At 65.8% G+C, this 15,511-nt stretch overlaps 1 protein-coding gene across 1 annotated transcript in view; it reads left to right on the forward strand.

The window, feature by feature from the left end:
• The window catches only part of MGMT (O-6-methylguanine-DNA methyltransferase), a 159,396-nt gene extending 152,484 nt beyond the window's left edge, over positions 1-6,912 (forward strand). The window contains exons 7-8 of the mRNA XM_056106707.1: positions 3,181-3,320; positions 6,032-6,912. Coding sequence (XP_055962682.1) covers positions 3,181-3,320; positions 6,032-6,253 — 362 coding nt within the window. The 3' untranslated portion in view covers positions 6,254-6,912. The remainder of the gene's footprint in view (positions 1-3,180; positions 3,321-6,031) is intronic.
• Positions 6,913-15,511: the final 8,599 nt, after the last annotated feature.

Below are 15,511 nucleotides of genomic sequence, written 5' to 3' on the forward strand. Positions count from 1 at the left end.
TTCTTTTCCAATTTTGGACGCCTTTATTTCCATTTCTTCCCGGCTGGGCTGGTCCTCTTTCCCTCCGCCCTTTAACCTTTTGGCTTCACTCCTCTAGCCCCGGGGCCCTGCACTGGCCCCAGGCCTGGTGGCCAAGCATTACCAGGACCCCGGGCCCGGAACAACCCCTCCCCCTCTCCCAGGGGCGGCCCCTGAAACAGGTGCAGTCTGGGGCCAGTGCAGTCTCCCTAGGCTTAGGGAGACTCCTGGGCCCCTCCCGGGTCCCCCCAGCCCTTGTCCCCTGCCCCTGGCCGTCTGGAGGCGTCTCCAGGGTGAGTCCTGCAGATGCCTCTCCATCCCAGACGCTCCCGACGCTCCCGTTCCCCTTCAGGACACCAAGTGCTCCGTCTCTGCATTTGCCCCACACGTCTCCATGGCTGTATTTGGATTTTATTTTCGACATTTTCTCGTTTTTCTGTTTACGGCGCCACCGTGTCTTCGGTCTCACTGACATGCGGGCGGTTCTGCCTTGTGGTTCTTTTCGGAGCTGAATTTCCCATAGGTTTCGCTTGTTGCAGGGGCCGCTCCTGGGAGAGGGGGAGGGGCTGTTCCGGGGCCGGCGTCCTGGTAATGCTCAGCCACCAGGCCTGGAGCCAGTGCAGGGCTCTGAGGCCCCAGTGCTGGCCCGGCCACCCCGGCAGAGCTCGGCAGCTCCTCCTGCGCCAGCTGCCCAGGGACGGGCAGCGGCGGGTCAGCAGCACATTTCTGCCAGCTTGTTCTGGAAATTTCTCCTGAGCTGCTCCCATGGCGAGAGCACAGGGCTGTGACTCGGCTTGTCCCTGAGGCCTGCTTCACTCTGCAGTGCCTGACTTAGAGGACACCCAGACTGGCGCCGTGTCCACGGTGCCCTCTCCGATAGCAACAGGCTGCAAACGTGGCAGGCACAGATGGGCACAGAAGGTGCCAGGGCCCCTGCTGCAGGCGGCAGCCTGTGGACCTGGGGGGGTCCCAGGCGCATCTCGGTGTCTGCACCCCCCGCCCAGGGCTCTGCCGGCAGGACATGGACAGGGGACCCAGGTCCGTGGCACGTGGCCATCTCCCAGCCGGTGTTGGGAGGCCACGTGTGCAGGGAGCTCGCGCAGAGAGAACTTCGGCCCCCAGCCCTGCCGGGTTTCCTGCTGTGGGTTGGTGGCCCCAGAAGGCCCCGAGCTCCAGGAGCCGGAGAGGCAGGCGCCCCCAGGGAGCACCACCCGCAGAGTACCACAGCAGCGCCGAGTAAGCACCCAGGCCGGAGGAGGGCAGGAGCCGCAGCCGCCCCACTGGGAGAGGACGCCCAGGGACAGCCCAGACGCTCCCATGAGCCGGGCTCTCCTTGTCCCCAGGAAAAGGCGTTTCTGTTGTGGACGGGAGCTGGTTGTTCCCGGCAGACGTGACGACGTTTCACCGTGTACCGAGCAGCTGTGAATGCCGCGGCCTTCCCGGAGCAGGGCACGGTCCAGCCCCGCCTTTGGCCAGGTCAGGGCTGGAGGCCCTTCTGCGAGCCGCTCCAGCTTATGGATGCGCTTGCAGGGTGGAATTGACTTTTCCGAAACACTCAGGTGACACTCCTAACTGCCGTGCTCTCCCGGCCATTTCCCAGCTCCGTGCCCCTGGCAGCGGCAGGGATTGTGCTCGGGAGGCGGGCACCGGCACCGCCGGGGAGGGCCTCGCTGCCTTGGTGTGCGACCTCCCCTCATTCCTGCCAGCACAGAGTGTTCCAGAACGTTCTGGAGACCCAAGCCCTGCCGCCCCGCGGGAGGGTCCAGAGAGCCCAGGCCAGGCGAGGCCCGGCAGCTGCTGGCCAGTGCCCGTGGCGGTGTCCCGAGCGCGGGCCCCTCGCTGCCCCTGAGCGCCTTCCGCTTGGAGCCGGGCCCCGCTGCCGAGCCGGGCGCCGGCCCTTCCTGCAGAAATCCCAGTCAGCGCGGCCTGTTCGCCTAAGGAGAGCCTCGCCGACACCAGCCAGAACAAAACCGCGCTAATGAACCCGCAGCTCGTAATGCGGTTCCTTCAGTTAAATTGATTCATGAATTTTGAAGAGAACATTATCTAATGAATTTTCTTTGAATAGAAAGCAATTAAAAGGACAAATCAGTCTGATTAACCCCAAACTCACCCCCGTGCCCGAATGGTGTGCGGTTTGAAATTATATCATAAAAACCGAGAGCACATTTGCCGTCTGCCTGCCCTCCGCTAATCCGTGTAAATTAATGAACAACAAAGTTAATTTCTTTGATGACCCTTTTCTAGTATCACCTGGATTATGCTGATGTTTAATTTGCTTAATGTTATAATAAAGACCAAACAGAGTTTTTTTCCTGGAGAAGCGATTACCATTCCCCGCCGTGAAGAAGTGATTTTTATTATGTGACACACGGGGGCGGGTGTGTTACCTTTAAGAACCCAATCGCACTTGGCCAGCTTGGCACCCGTGTAATGAGTGGCGGCGGCGGCACACGGCCCGACCACGTGCCCGGGGACGCTGCGTCCGCGGCTCCCGCCCGGGGGAACCCGGCTCCGTGCCCGCTGCTCCCAGATCCGTGTCCCCTTTGCTGGGACAATAGGTGTCATGTCACCCACTTCTTCCCCGTGCCAAAGCGCCCGTCCCTCCTGCCACACCCAGACTCCAGCCGGGCCTGTGCCTGGTCCCTGTCACGCCCGGGCCTCAGGCGGCGGCTGCGGTCAGCCAGGCCTGGGCAGCTCTGGGGTAACAGCACCTGCACCCGGACCCTCCCCGGCCCGCCGTGTCCCTGGCACTCTCCCGGGGGTGCTCGGCCAAGCAGGCCAGCGGGCCGGTGTCTGAGAATACAGGGGTGCAGGGAGCCCAGGCCGGCCAGCAGTGCCCAGAGGCCAGCTGGTGCCCGAGAGCGTGTCTGGTGTCCTGACTCCAGAGGCACGTTCACGCTCTGTCTGTGTCCATGGGCACCCATGTCCAGTGTCCTGACCTCCCTGTGCCCACAGGCGCCCATGTCCGTGTCCTGGTCCTCTGTGTCTGCAGACACTCAGGCGCCCAGCCCAGCCCTCTCCGCCACATCACAGCCCCGTGTGTGTGGACCTTGGGGACGGGGGTGCCGGGGTCCGGGCGCTTCCGTGGGGCCACCTGCTGTGAGCTGGCCGTGACATGGGGCTGTGTGTCGGACCCCAACGTTCTCCTTCTGCTTCCAGACGCCTTCACCGGGCAGGTGCTGCGGAGGCTGCAGGCGGCCGTGGGCCCCGGCGAGGTCGTCTCCTACCAGCAGCTGGCCATCCTGGCGGGCAGCCCGAAGGCCGCGCGGGCCGTGGGAAACGCCATGCGGAGCAACCCCGTAAGTCGGGCGTGCGGGGGCCGTTCCTGGGTGTGGGTGTGGGCGTGGGTGTGGGAGGCCCCGGCTCCGTCCAGCCCTACCCCAGCGGTGACTTTCCCGTACCCCAGAGCCCCCTGAACCCCCCTGCCCAGTCCAGCGACCCCGGGTCAGGCGTGGAGGAAGGAGACAGGGAGAGGGGGCCGGCCGCCCCGCGTCCCTGCCTGGGCAACCCCTCACAGCTCAGGCTGGAGCCCTCGCGCGTCGTCCACCTGCCCATCCCTGTGTCCCAGCAGGGGGCCTGGCCAGTAGGAGGCTGGACACCCTCGGGTCACTGTCTGTCCTGTGCACGGGCTGCGGGGTCCTGCCCGGGGAAGGAGGCCTCACAGGCAGGCCCCAGACTCACGCAGGAAGCCGCTCGCTCGGGGGGCCATGCCCAGCTCTGCAGGGTCCACCCACACGGGGTCCTGCACACACACAAGCACACACACGTGCACATACACGCAAGCACACATACACACGTGCATGCACAACAAACACACACACCAATCGATCCCTGCACACCCATGCATACCACACTTGATCTCCGTGCACACATAGCTGGTCCCTGTACGCACTACCACACTCCATCCCTACACAAACACGCCCCACAGTCGATCTCCGTACACACCACAGTTGGCCCCATGCAGCACACACACGGACCGCACAGCACACGCACACACACTTGTCCAGGGTCTGTGCTGGCCTGCACAGCCACCCTGGGACAGGCTTGCTGAAGCCCGCCCCCGCTCCACAGCCAGAGCCTCTCAGAGGGGCTGGGCCCCGCCCAGGAGCCTGGGGCCCCTTCTGCGTGCAGACGCCCCGTGTCCAGGAGGTGGAGGCCCTCCTGTTCCGCGGGGAAGAGCGGGAGAGTTGGATGTGGACAAGGCAGAAGCCAGAAGCCCACGAGCACTAGTGTGTGAGTCCCGAGGGCCCACAGTCAGCACTGCCCGGGAGTCTGGGGAGGACCCGCCCGGGGGTCACCGGGCAGCCTGTGGCTGGACCCTCCCCCGAGGCCCCTCCCGCCAGCGCCAGCGCCGCCGCCGCCGCCGCCGCCTCCCACAGAATTTGCTGAACGCCGCTCAGCGCGATCGATGCGTGGCACGGAGCCGGTCCCCACCCGTCCCTGCGCAGACGCGTTCCTGAGGAGTTAGTTTATTCACAGATTGCCACGAGCGCTAATGACCCCCGGTCTTGCTCTGCCAGTCACCCAGATGGCCGTGATGAAGATCTAGCATCGTGTTCTGAGTGTCTGGCCTGTCAGCGAGGCTGAACCATTTGACCAGAAGAAAAAAAACGCGCAGGGAGCTATTGATTACGGCTTCCCGGTGTCACTTGCTCGCCAGGATTTAGGTATTGATGAGGCTGCGCGCGAGAGCCCGCGTTCTCCCCGGGCCGCTGCCCAGAACAAAGGCGAGCGGTGGGGGGATCCTCCGCGGCCCTGGAACCGAGGGGCTCCGCCATCGATCGGCGGGCCCTGCCCGCTCCCCTCGCTGGAGACAAATCTTTGGGTCTGGAAGTTTTATAGCGCTGGAGAAAGGGCCCGTAAGTGATGGATTCGCCTGTTGGAGGAATTAGGTTTCACGGCCTGGAGATGTCGACGCGGCTCTGAGATTCCGAGCTTCCTGCTTATGGATAAAAATCGCGTTTCCTGCGTGCAGCCTCGGCTCTGGGGAGGAGGCCACTTAGGGTGCCACCCTCGGGAGACACCCGGGCCCAGAGCGGGCGGGTCTCCTGCTCGGACGCCGAGACCCGCCGCCACAGGGCGCCCCGTCCTGACTGAGCGCCAGCAGTAACCCTGCCCCCCTCCCGGTTCTCTGCTCAGCCCGACCTGGGGGACTGGGGGACACCTGAGGAGGGTCCAGTGTGGGTGCAGGATGGGCCGGGGCTGCACTCTCCCCACCCAGCGCCCTCATCCCCTTGGCCCCAGGATGGCGCCTTGCCTGTGCTGTGGCCACACCCCAGCCCCTCCTCCCTGTGAGGGTCGGGGGCAGTGAGCCCGGGGTGGCCGGCACAGGCGGTGCCCCGCAGGATGTGCCCCACCGGCTCCTCGGGCTGCCCCAGAGCTGCCCCGCCCAGAGCCCGCCTGGGCCCAGGCCACTCACAGCTGTGCCCACGCGGCAGGCTCAGCCAGGCTCAGGCCTCCCCACTCTGCTGGGCCCCTCCTCTTGGGGCGTCCAGGTGTGTCCAGCGCTGCCCCAGCACCAGCTTCCCTGGGAATCGTCTCTGCATCGACTGTGGGGGGATAAGAGCGGGGGGAAGGACTCTGTGGCCTGACACGTGCAGATGCCTCAGGACTGCCATGAGTGTCACAGTGACCACAGCCCAAAGCACCGCCGTGGCCCCACAGCCGGGTGCTGGGGACTTCCCGAGGGTGCCCATGGTGCCCTGCAGGGACACCTGGGTCTCCACTGCGGGCAGCTTGGGAGAGCGAGTTCTGGACCAAAGGCCTGGCCTCCTCCCACTGCACTGCACTGCCCTGCGCAGGGACCCCCCCCAACCTTAACCCAGGGCCCACCCTCCAGAACCCTGCCCAACTTCCCCTGGGCCCCCTCGAGGCCAAGCTGACCTCGGCCCACCTCCCCGCCCCCTCCCGGCCAAGCTGACCCCCTCCCTGGGCCCTTGCAGCTGAGCTGATCCCCCACCCGCCTCCACGGGCCCCTGCGGCCGAGCTGACCGCCTTCTGCCTCCTGCAGGTCCCCATCCTCGTCCCCTGCCACCGTGTGATCTGCAGCAGCGGCGCCGTGGGCCAGTTCTCCGGGGGCTGTGGCGTGAAGGAGTGGCTTCTGGCCCACGAAGGCAGCCTGGCGGGACCGCGGCCTGGGGGCAAGGGGGCTCCCCTCCGAGCAGAACCTGCGGGGAACCTCAAGGGGCCCCCACCGGCCAGAAGCAGGCGTGCGGAGGGGGTGGATATTTGAGTGACATCTAAGAGGGATGCGGGCGGGACTCTGCGACACAGCAGGGCCGGGGGTCCTCAGGGAGGCCACGCTGCCCTTCCCACCCCCAAAGTCTCCAGCAGAGCGAGCCCCCGAGCCCCCCATTCACGCAGGGACCCTCCGTGGACCATCTCGGCTGCAGCCCCTCTCCCAGCAGCCGCACCCGGGGGCACCTCCCCGGACCCTTGGCTTGAGGCCGCGGGGGGGTGGGGGGTCCTGCACATACTTGGAGCCCCCCAGCTGCCCACAGAGCGCCACGGGGGCACTGGGCTAGGTGCCGGGCGAAGTGACCGTCTGCCAGATCGTGGGCCCGGCTGGGGTGAGGCTGCCTCCACCTCACCCCCCCCCCCCCGAGGTTGCTGTGTGGGCGGGACCCACCCTGCAGCACCTGCGTTGAGACAAGCCCTCCAGAGTGGGCACCGGCCAGGGGCTCGGCCTACAGTGCTCCCCCGCCAAGGCCTGGGTGGCCCCTTCTCTGTCCCGCAGCGATGGGCGGCCACGCCCGACAGTCCCCAGCCCTGCGTTTTGCTGCTGCTTCTTCCGGCTCTACCAAATCCCTGTTTTCCCCACGGAGACCCCGTGGAAAGGGCGCCTGCCTCACACATGGCCAACCCGGGTTCGATCCCGCACCCCGTAGGGCCCCCGAGCACCGCCACGAGTGATCCCTGGGCACACCCCCTAGAAACTAATTAAAAAGTCAAATAAATATTTTTCAAAAAAAAAATAGAAAGTGGGTGGCGTCACCTCCGAGGCGGCCGTGCTCCCCGCCGGGCTCCCTGCCTGGCCCCCCTGACTGCAGCTCTGCCCACACGGGCGCCCTCTGGGCCTGGGGACGGTGCCCGGTTCCTGCAGCCCCTGGGAGCAGGCGCCGGCGTGGCCGTGTGAGCACTGTCCAATAGAGGGCGCCATGGCCGTGCGTCGCCCCTGCAGTGCCGCCGACGGGCCTGTGGGCAGTCTCCAGCGCCGGACACCACCCAGGCTGCGGCCAGTGCTGCCCTGGGCCCCGCGTCACCCCCATCGGCTCGCAGGCATCTCCCGGGCCAGGGCTGGGCCACCTTAGGTCCGGGTTCCAGGGAAACACTGAGTCTGGGCGGGACGGCCCAGGACTGTGGCCGGACAGAGCCCAGACCCTGGCAGGGACCGGGTGGGAGGTGTACCCGCCCGGCTGCAGGACACGTGGGGGCCCCAGGCCCGGCCAGAGCAGGCCTGGCAGGTGACCCAGGGGACAGATCATGTCCAGAGCCGTGCCCGAGGGCCGGGAGGGAGGTGCAGAGGCCTGCGTCCCCCAGCTCTGCCCGAGGGTCCGATTCCGAGTCAGCTAACGAGATGCAGCATCATCTGTGGGCAGTGGAGGACACCCCTGGCCACACTGCGGACGCACTGTGTACGCTCCCGGCCCTTCCCCCAGGAAGAGGCGCAGTGTCCAGCTCCCCTGGCCACCAAGGGACAGTCCAGCTCTGATGCCACGAAGGGACATCAGTCGCAACATGAATCCTGGCCGTCTCGGGTCAGCTCCGCAGAGTCGGGGCTTGGGAGGCACCGACAGGCAGGTGCTGGCCGGGCCGTGGCTCTGCGGAGTGGACACAGCCCACGCTTGGCAACACGTGGGGCCCGGGCTGGCTGACCATGTCATCCGTGCGGTGGGCGTGCCCATGCGTTGTGTCGTCCGTCGGCGGTGTTCCCGAGAGGCGCGTCCTGGTCCTGACTGAAGCCCTGTCCTCCCCTGTCCATGTCCTCCTCCACGCCATGATCACTGCTCTCGCCTGGAGGGGTCAGGTGATGCAGGCAGGCGGGCCTGTGCTTCCTCTTGCGGCCACGTCTCTGGACGGGGCTAGCGGGAATCGCTTCCTGCGAGATGGAACCGGAACATGACCGTGAATGGCAAGATCAGAACGCGGCCTGCGGCCGCCGGCCTGACCTCTTGTGTGTCCCTTCGAGAGTGCCGGGGAGAGTCCGGCCCCTGATGCTGCCCTCCCGCAGCGGGGGGCACCGGCCCCTGCTGGAGTGGGTGGCTCCCGCTGCTGCTGTGACCTGGAACCCGGGTGTTGCCCTCGTAAGGGCTCGGCACGGGCAGCCGCGGGCAGCAGGGAGTCACTGTGCCCGACCAGCTGCAGTGTCCCCTCGGCCAGGGAGAGCCGTGCCCCGCCCGCTGTGGGGCGTTCACCCGGCCTCGCTCTGGGGGCTCTTCTGGTCTGTGGGTGCGTGACGGAGTTCCTGCTCAGGAGCCACTCACCGCGACCCGCTCCCCACGAGAGCACTTTCCCGTGAGCCCCACCCCTCTGTGTCTGTCTGTCTGTCTGAAGGAGCGGGGCCTGGAGAAACTCAGGCCTGACATGTCTCCAGTGGCCGAGCAGCGGCCCGAGGCCCGGGACCGGGCGGCTCCAGCCGCCGACAGATGGAGGGCGTCTGGCCTCCGTCACACGCACGGCCCGGCGGCGCCGGGATGATGAAAGGGGGGTCGGGCGGCCTGTGTGCCCAGGAAGCCGGCAGGGGCTGGGGCTGCCACGGCCTCCTCGGGGCCCCAGGACACGGGGCCACGCGCACATCGCAGGCACAGGCTGAGACACATCACGGGCCCACACGTATGTCTTGCCTGCACAGATCCAGGTACACACCTGCACGTGCCCCACGCACACGCCATGCTCAGTACACGGACCATACTTGCTCCACGCGCACGCCATGCGTGCCCACGCACACACCACGCGTGTCCACACACGTGCCCTACTCGGCCCAGCACACGCCGTGCAGGGGTTCCTACACGCTCCTCTTGCCCGGGCCGGCCCACACACGCGCGTGCTCGCACGTCCAAACAGGTCTGCGACTCACGCCAAGGGAAGCCCCTTGGAGAAAGTTTGTGTCCAAACACTCGGCACGTGTGACGCCTGCACGGAGCCGGGCCTGCAGGTCTCGGTTGCCATGGCTACGGCGGCTCTGGGCTGTGCCCTCCAGCGGCTGCCGGGGGCGACCCTAGCCGGGATGAGCACGTTCCCGCCTCCCCCAGGCCCACCTCCCGGAGCTCTGGTTCCCCACCTCAGGCGACCCGGGGCCCAGGCCTGCGGCGAGACCCCCCAGGGTCCCCCCCAGTCGGTGCCTGAGCAGGCAGGGATGACAGCTGGGCCGTGGCCCCCCTGAGAGGAGGCTGGTGGGTGGGAGCAGACTCGGGCAGAGGTGGCTGTGCCCCGAGCCCCGTGACGCAGCGGCCCCCGAGAGAAGGAGCTGGAAGGTCATAGGGCATGTACAGGAGAGGCCATGGGGGGCTGGGGGAGGAGCAGTGGGTGCAGCCCCCCCATACCCCGAGGGCCCCACACTCCAGGGCGCCTCCATCCCGGGGCCTCCTGTCACCTCCCCACCCCGGGCCTGGCGTGGCCACCTACAGCCCCTGACTCCATGCCCAGGCCGTCTGGGCAGGTGGGCCCGGGGTGCACGTGTCAGCGAGTGAGGCTGGGCGGGGGTCCCTGTGCCCCCACTCAGGCACCCCCACTCGGAGTCGCACCCAGGACGCGACGGTGCGTGGAGGATGCGGGGAGCTCCGTCCCGGCCCAGCCCCCCACGCCAGCCCAGGACCCTGTCTAGAGGCCTGTGCTTTGAGATGCGGCGTGACATGCCAGTCCACAACAGCCGAGATGCCAGCGGGAACCGCAACAGCCGAGACACGGGTGGCATTGGGGTTTCGTGGGAAGGTCTGCGGGCAGCTGGCCCTGAGCTCCGAGAGAGGCTCTCAGGGAGGGACAGAGTCTCGCCGGGAAGAGGCGTGCGCGAGGCCTCTGCCTGCTTGGCACTCCTGAGGCCCGTGGATGGCGTGGCCAGCACTGGGCCCCCACGGGCCGGTATCCATCAGCTGGTGGTGGCCATGCGCCGAGGGGCAGCAGTGGCCTCGGGCACCGGGCTGTGAGGCCCCTGCCTGGTGCCCAGGGAAGGAGGCGGCACAGGACGGCCCCAGGGCCCGACGCCTCGGCCGGGTGGGAGAGGCGCTGCCCACCGTGTCCTAGGGGAGAGAGACCCGAGGGGCTGATCCGGGCTGCCCCCAGGGCCACAGCTCTGTTCCTCTGCGCCCCGGCAGGGACCCGAGGCAGTGGCCCCGGCAGAGGCCACAGGAGCCCCCAAGACCCCAGAGCGCTGCCCGCAGTGGGCCGGCCACTTCGGCTCGTCTTTGACCCGCAGCGAGCGAGCCAGCCCAGGCCGTGGCCTGCCCCTGTGAGGCATGAGGCTCAGACTCAGCAGGTGAAAACGCTTCCGCCTGGCACGCACCCGGCCCCATTTGTCACCGGCCCACGGGCCACTGAGACAAACACCACCTGCAAGAGGGCCGCAGCCAGTCAGACACGCAAGAGCCCAGGGAGGCGAGTTCCCAGGTGGCCCTTCCCCCCGCACCCATGAATGGGCTGCTGGTTCCCACCGTCAGCCGGGGCGGGGCAGCGTTGCTTTGGGCATGAGGACGTGTGCAGACGCACTCCCTGGGGCCCCTCTGGGGGCACTGAGGCCCGGGCATGGATGAGGGGCAAACCCCACGGGGGCAGCTGCCCATAGTGTCTGCCCGACCTAGGGGCCAATGCCGCACAGGGACTGGGCTTGTGGCCGGCCCAGCGCCACCCGCTGCCCCCACACCAAACTGAGATGGCATGGCCGAGGCAAGATGGCCTGGGTGGAGCGTGTGGGTACGCAGCAGGGTGGACATGCCCAGGGGGGCATCGGGACAGGCTGAGCCTGTGTGTGCTCTGCCCTGGGGCATTGGCTGTCACCAACCCCATGTATGTTGATCCGGAGCAAAGCTGCCTTCTGGCTTCTAGCCGGACACATGTGCACGTGCGTGTGTGTGCGTGTCTGTGTGCGTGCCCACACTGCTGGGTGGGACTCTGGGTTCAAGGCCCAAGGAAGCCGCCCAGACGGCCTGAGTTTCCAGAATGTCAGCACCAATGCGTTTCCTCCCCGGCAGCAGGACAGCCGACAGACAGGTGAGTGACCGCCTGAGAGGCCCAGGCTGCTGGACGCAGATTCCCCTGGGCACAGTGTCTCAGACACTCCAGGTGACAGTGCAGTGACTGCAGGCCTGTGGCGGGAGGCCGAGACGTCCGCGGGGGCCGGGGTGGGGGGTAGCCCAGCCTGTGCCCGGGCGCCGCAGGGCCCTGTTCGTGCTCACTCCCGGGCCCACCTGCCGAGAAGCTGCGTCCGCGCCCTGGTCTGAGCTTCACATAATTAGGTGAGTCACTTAATGTCACTGTGCCTTGTTCGAGAAGCTCCTAATCCTTAGAGCTAACAGGACTAATTAGTGTAAAACACTTTGAAAATAGAAGAAATTCAGCCGTGGCGTGTGGCTGGCCCGGCTCCTGCGGGACGCGGCCGTGAGCAGTGGGCAAGGGGCACACACGGCTCCGGGGGCCGGTGCCAAGCGAGTGGTGACAGCTGGACGTGGGGACAGGGGGGTGGGCGTGAGGCCAAAGGCCTCCAGGACCTGCACTCCTGGCCTGTCCAGCGCCACTGCCCAGCGGCCTCGCTGGGGAGTCGCCCAACGGAGCCGCCAAGTGCCAGGACAGGGCTGCTGTGGCCGCCGCACCGTGGACACATGAGCCCACGTGTGGGTCCTCTGGGCGCTTCGTGTCAAGGCCGGACGGTGCCCTCAACCGTCCCTGGCTCCTGGGATGCAGAATCCACAGTCAGGACCGAGAAGGTGCCCACCCATGGACGTCCAGGAGGCCGGAGGTCCCCGTGCTGCCCACAGGGAGTGTGTGGGACAGAACCAGGGGGCCGGACCAGGGGACGTGTAGCCCAGTGCTGGATGCTGGACCCCTGGGACCCCCTGCGGAGACCCAGCTCTCCAGCACACTTCAGTTTGCAGAAAGAAGGTTCTGGAAAAATCGTGTTGGGTCCCTCCTGCAAATGGGGGAAACGGTCTAGAAAGCCGTTGGCGGCTTCCGCTGACTCTGCGTGGGCAGCAGGGCTGGACAGTGGCCACAGCCCCTGGGGAGTGCCCCCTCCGGCCTCGCTGCCCTGGCCAGTCCTGGGGCGGGCCTGGGCTTGCTCGGCAGCAGGCCGGTGGGTCCACGCCCCTCGGTTCCTGCCCTGGCGTGGGGGCGTCTCCTGTCCGAGGCCCGGGCGCTGTCCCCGAGGGGCGAGAGCCCCGGCCTCGGGAGCCGCAGCCGTCACCGGCCCATCGTTAGCAAACCCCGCAGCAGGCCAGCCGGCCGGAAGCTCATTCCCGAGGCCTCTCCGCGGGCAGTCACGTGGCTATTGATTTTCAATAGTGCCGGCCGGCGTGACCCCGGGCGTGGGTCCGGCGGGGTCCAGGCACTTTCTCCCTAGCAGCCGGGCCCGAGTACCTGCATTAAGACGGCAAATGCCCGTGGCCGCGGGCGCGTCACAGGCAGCCGGGCAGACGTGCCAGGTTCCTAATGAAGCGGGTTGTTTGCAAACACAGCAGTGGCGGCGGCGGGTGGGCGGGAGGCGGCTTTTGTGTGCCTGCAGCACTCCGGGAGACGCCGCTGGCACCCCTGCGAGCCCAACCCGGGGAGGAGCAGCGCGTGGCAGCCTCGGCGCGGTGACAGGGAGGGCCCCCGGGTGCCCGGCGAGGAACGGCCAGACCCCCAGAGGCCCGGGCCCCTCAGTCCCCGCGGCTCGGCCATCACTGTCCGTAAGTGTCGCCCGGACTGCAGCCCCGTCCCACGTCCCACAGCCCCGCCCTCCCCCCACTCCGGTAATGAATCACGGTCGCCCTCTTGTATCGATTATTGAAAATGTTATGTCCGTGGGAAAGAAAATGCCATTGCTTTAAATATCAACATTGCCGGGGACTTAAAAGGTGTTTTTTACATAGGCGTGTGTGATCTAAATTCCTAATCCAGCGGGTGTGTGGTGTGTGTGGAATTGCCCAGCGGCAGCGAGAGCTGGAGAACGACCGTCCTTCGGGTCCGGTGGGGGCCGCCGCGGGCTCCGGAGGGCGGGGGGAGGCAGGACTCCTACTGGACTTTTTACAGGGCTGGAGAAATTCATGATGGAATTCAACGAGGAAACTGGAAAAACAGCCAAATTGGTGCAGCAAAGTGGTTAATAGGATCATTAGCCTCCTCGTTGGATGTTTTGGACACTGTGTGCCTGAGCGCGGTGCTCAGGGCCAGATTGCGGGAACAGGCTGACAGTTAGTCGCTAACTCAGCAGTGCCGGGCGCAAACTGCCATCTTCCTGTGGATTTACAGCTGCCACTTCTGCTACTTCAATTAGTTCTATAGCACACAGATGTTGCTTAAATGTTGCCGCTAATGATACCGCAATAAGCCTAAGATTCATGCCATATTTTGAGGCACGTAAATTTCTCAAGTGGCACAATTAAAGTGGAAATATTAGGTGGGGAGAACTTGGCAGTCTCTCCGACTTGGAAGGCGCACCCGCTATGCAATAATGGGTCAAAAATTCATTCAAGTTTTACTGCTGTTCCGAGTTTTAAAAGACTTTTCACAGTTGAATGCAAAGTAGTAAAAACCGGGGTATTAGGAAACGAGAGCGCGTTCTGTATTCAGACGCGACTTTTCATTTCAAATTGAAATCACATGCTCCCGTTTCTGGATCAGGCCGAAGGGGAAAGGGATGCAAGGCCGGGAGGTTTCTGTGTCTTCAAGGATTAAAAAAAAAAAAATTTAAAAAGTCGTCCTGATAGATCTGGGTTCCGCCTGTGGGCCACAACCTTGGAGGCCGCGGGGGTCACTGGGCCTCGAGGGGCCTCCAGGGAGCTCCTGGTCTCATCACACCTCCCGCGCGTCCCACGGCACAGACGCGGAGACACGCTGGGGTGTGTGCACGTGTGGACACGCGCACGGATGCACATGCCACTGTGCGTGTGCCTGGGACAGACGCCCATACGTGCAGAGACGTGCACGCAACACACACAGGTCTCCCACACATGCCTGTGTGCACGGGTCTCGTGTGTGCACAGGTATCATGCGTGTGCCCTGGTCTCCCACACCCGTGCGCATAGGTCTCTCCCACACACGCTTGCGTGCAGAGGTCTCACATGTGCACAGGTATCATATGCGTGCACGGGTCTTTCACACACATGCCCAGGTCTCTTACATGCACAGGCCTCACACATACGTGGAGGTTCCATACATGTGTGTTCACAGGTCTCTAACACTTGTGTGCATGGTTCTCACGTGTACACAGATCTTAGGTGTACACACACACGCACACGCATGTACACACACACTCTCCATGCACACGAGGCCCACTGGCTCCGCCAAACTCCCCCCTCCCCCCTCTGCCCTGTGAGCAGCCCCCTCCCCCCCGTCCACCTGCTCCGTGCAGTGATCTGCAGTGTCCAGCGTCCAGCCCAGGGCCTGTGACGGGGTCGGGATTCGGCCACGTGCTGTGGTAGATCTCGGTGAGCCCACGCCCGCCGCAGCCACGCTCTCGGGGTCCTCCCTGCACCAGCCGCAGCCGTGTGTGGCCAGCTGGGCGCTGACGGTCAGTCGTCCGCCAGCTGTTTCTGCTCCCCCGAAGGGACGCCGAGTGAGTGCTCCGTGGCATGGCCGACCCGGGAGTTGGTTGAGCTTCCGGTGAATTTCTGGACGCCTGCCACTTCACCCCCTCCCCCCCCCCACCCCTGGATTATTTACGGCAAATCTCACAGATGTTGGTGTCATCTGGTTCGGGAGCAAACGGGACAGTGAGTCCCGCTGACCTGGGCACAGTGGCTCTTGCTGGGGCACGACATGTACTTGGCATGGCAGTGAGGAGCCACATGTAACTGAGAGGGGGGGGAGAGATGTCAGCATTCCTATCCACTCTGCGCTCAAGTACAGGGGCACGGCCCCCTGGAGCCAGGGTTTAGCAAGGCGGGGACACAAGTGGGTCCGGGCAGCTCTCGGGGGACGGCGTGGCAGGGTGGCCTGCCCGGGGGGTCCCTGCAGCCAAGCTCTGCTCAGTTCCCAGTCTTAGTCTCCCATCATGCTTGATGCACTGTCGCTGTGTCCTTGCTCTGGTGTGAGTGCTCCCGTGTGTCCCACTCACCTCAGCTTCCCAGCCACTGGCATCCACCGCGCCCTGTGGGGTGGCCCTGAGCTCGGCACAAGTGGGGGCTCTCTGTCCCCGCCAGCTGGGTGGGCTCCCGGCGCTGCAGACAGGACCAGCTCCAGGTCAGAGCATGCGTGGGGCTGGGCCCCCAGTGAGCGCGTCCTTCGGGGGTGCCCATGGTGGGCCTGAGGCTCAGAGAGGGCGTCTCTGGGGACACGGCCCGTGGTTCCCATGCCGGAGCTG

The sequence above is a fragment of the Sorex fumeus genome, unplaced genomic scaffold (genome assembly GCF_029834395.1).
Source record: "Sorex fumeus unplaced genomic scaffold, SorFum_2.1 ptg000142l, whole genome shotgun sequence".
NCBI lineage: Eukaryota > Metazoa > Chordata > Mammalia > Eulipotyphla > Soricidae > Sorex > Sorex fumeus.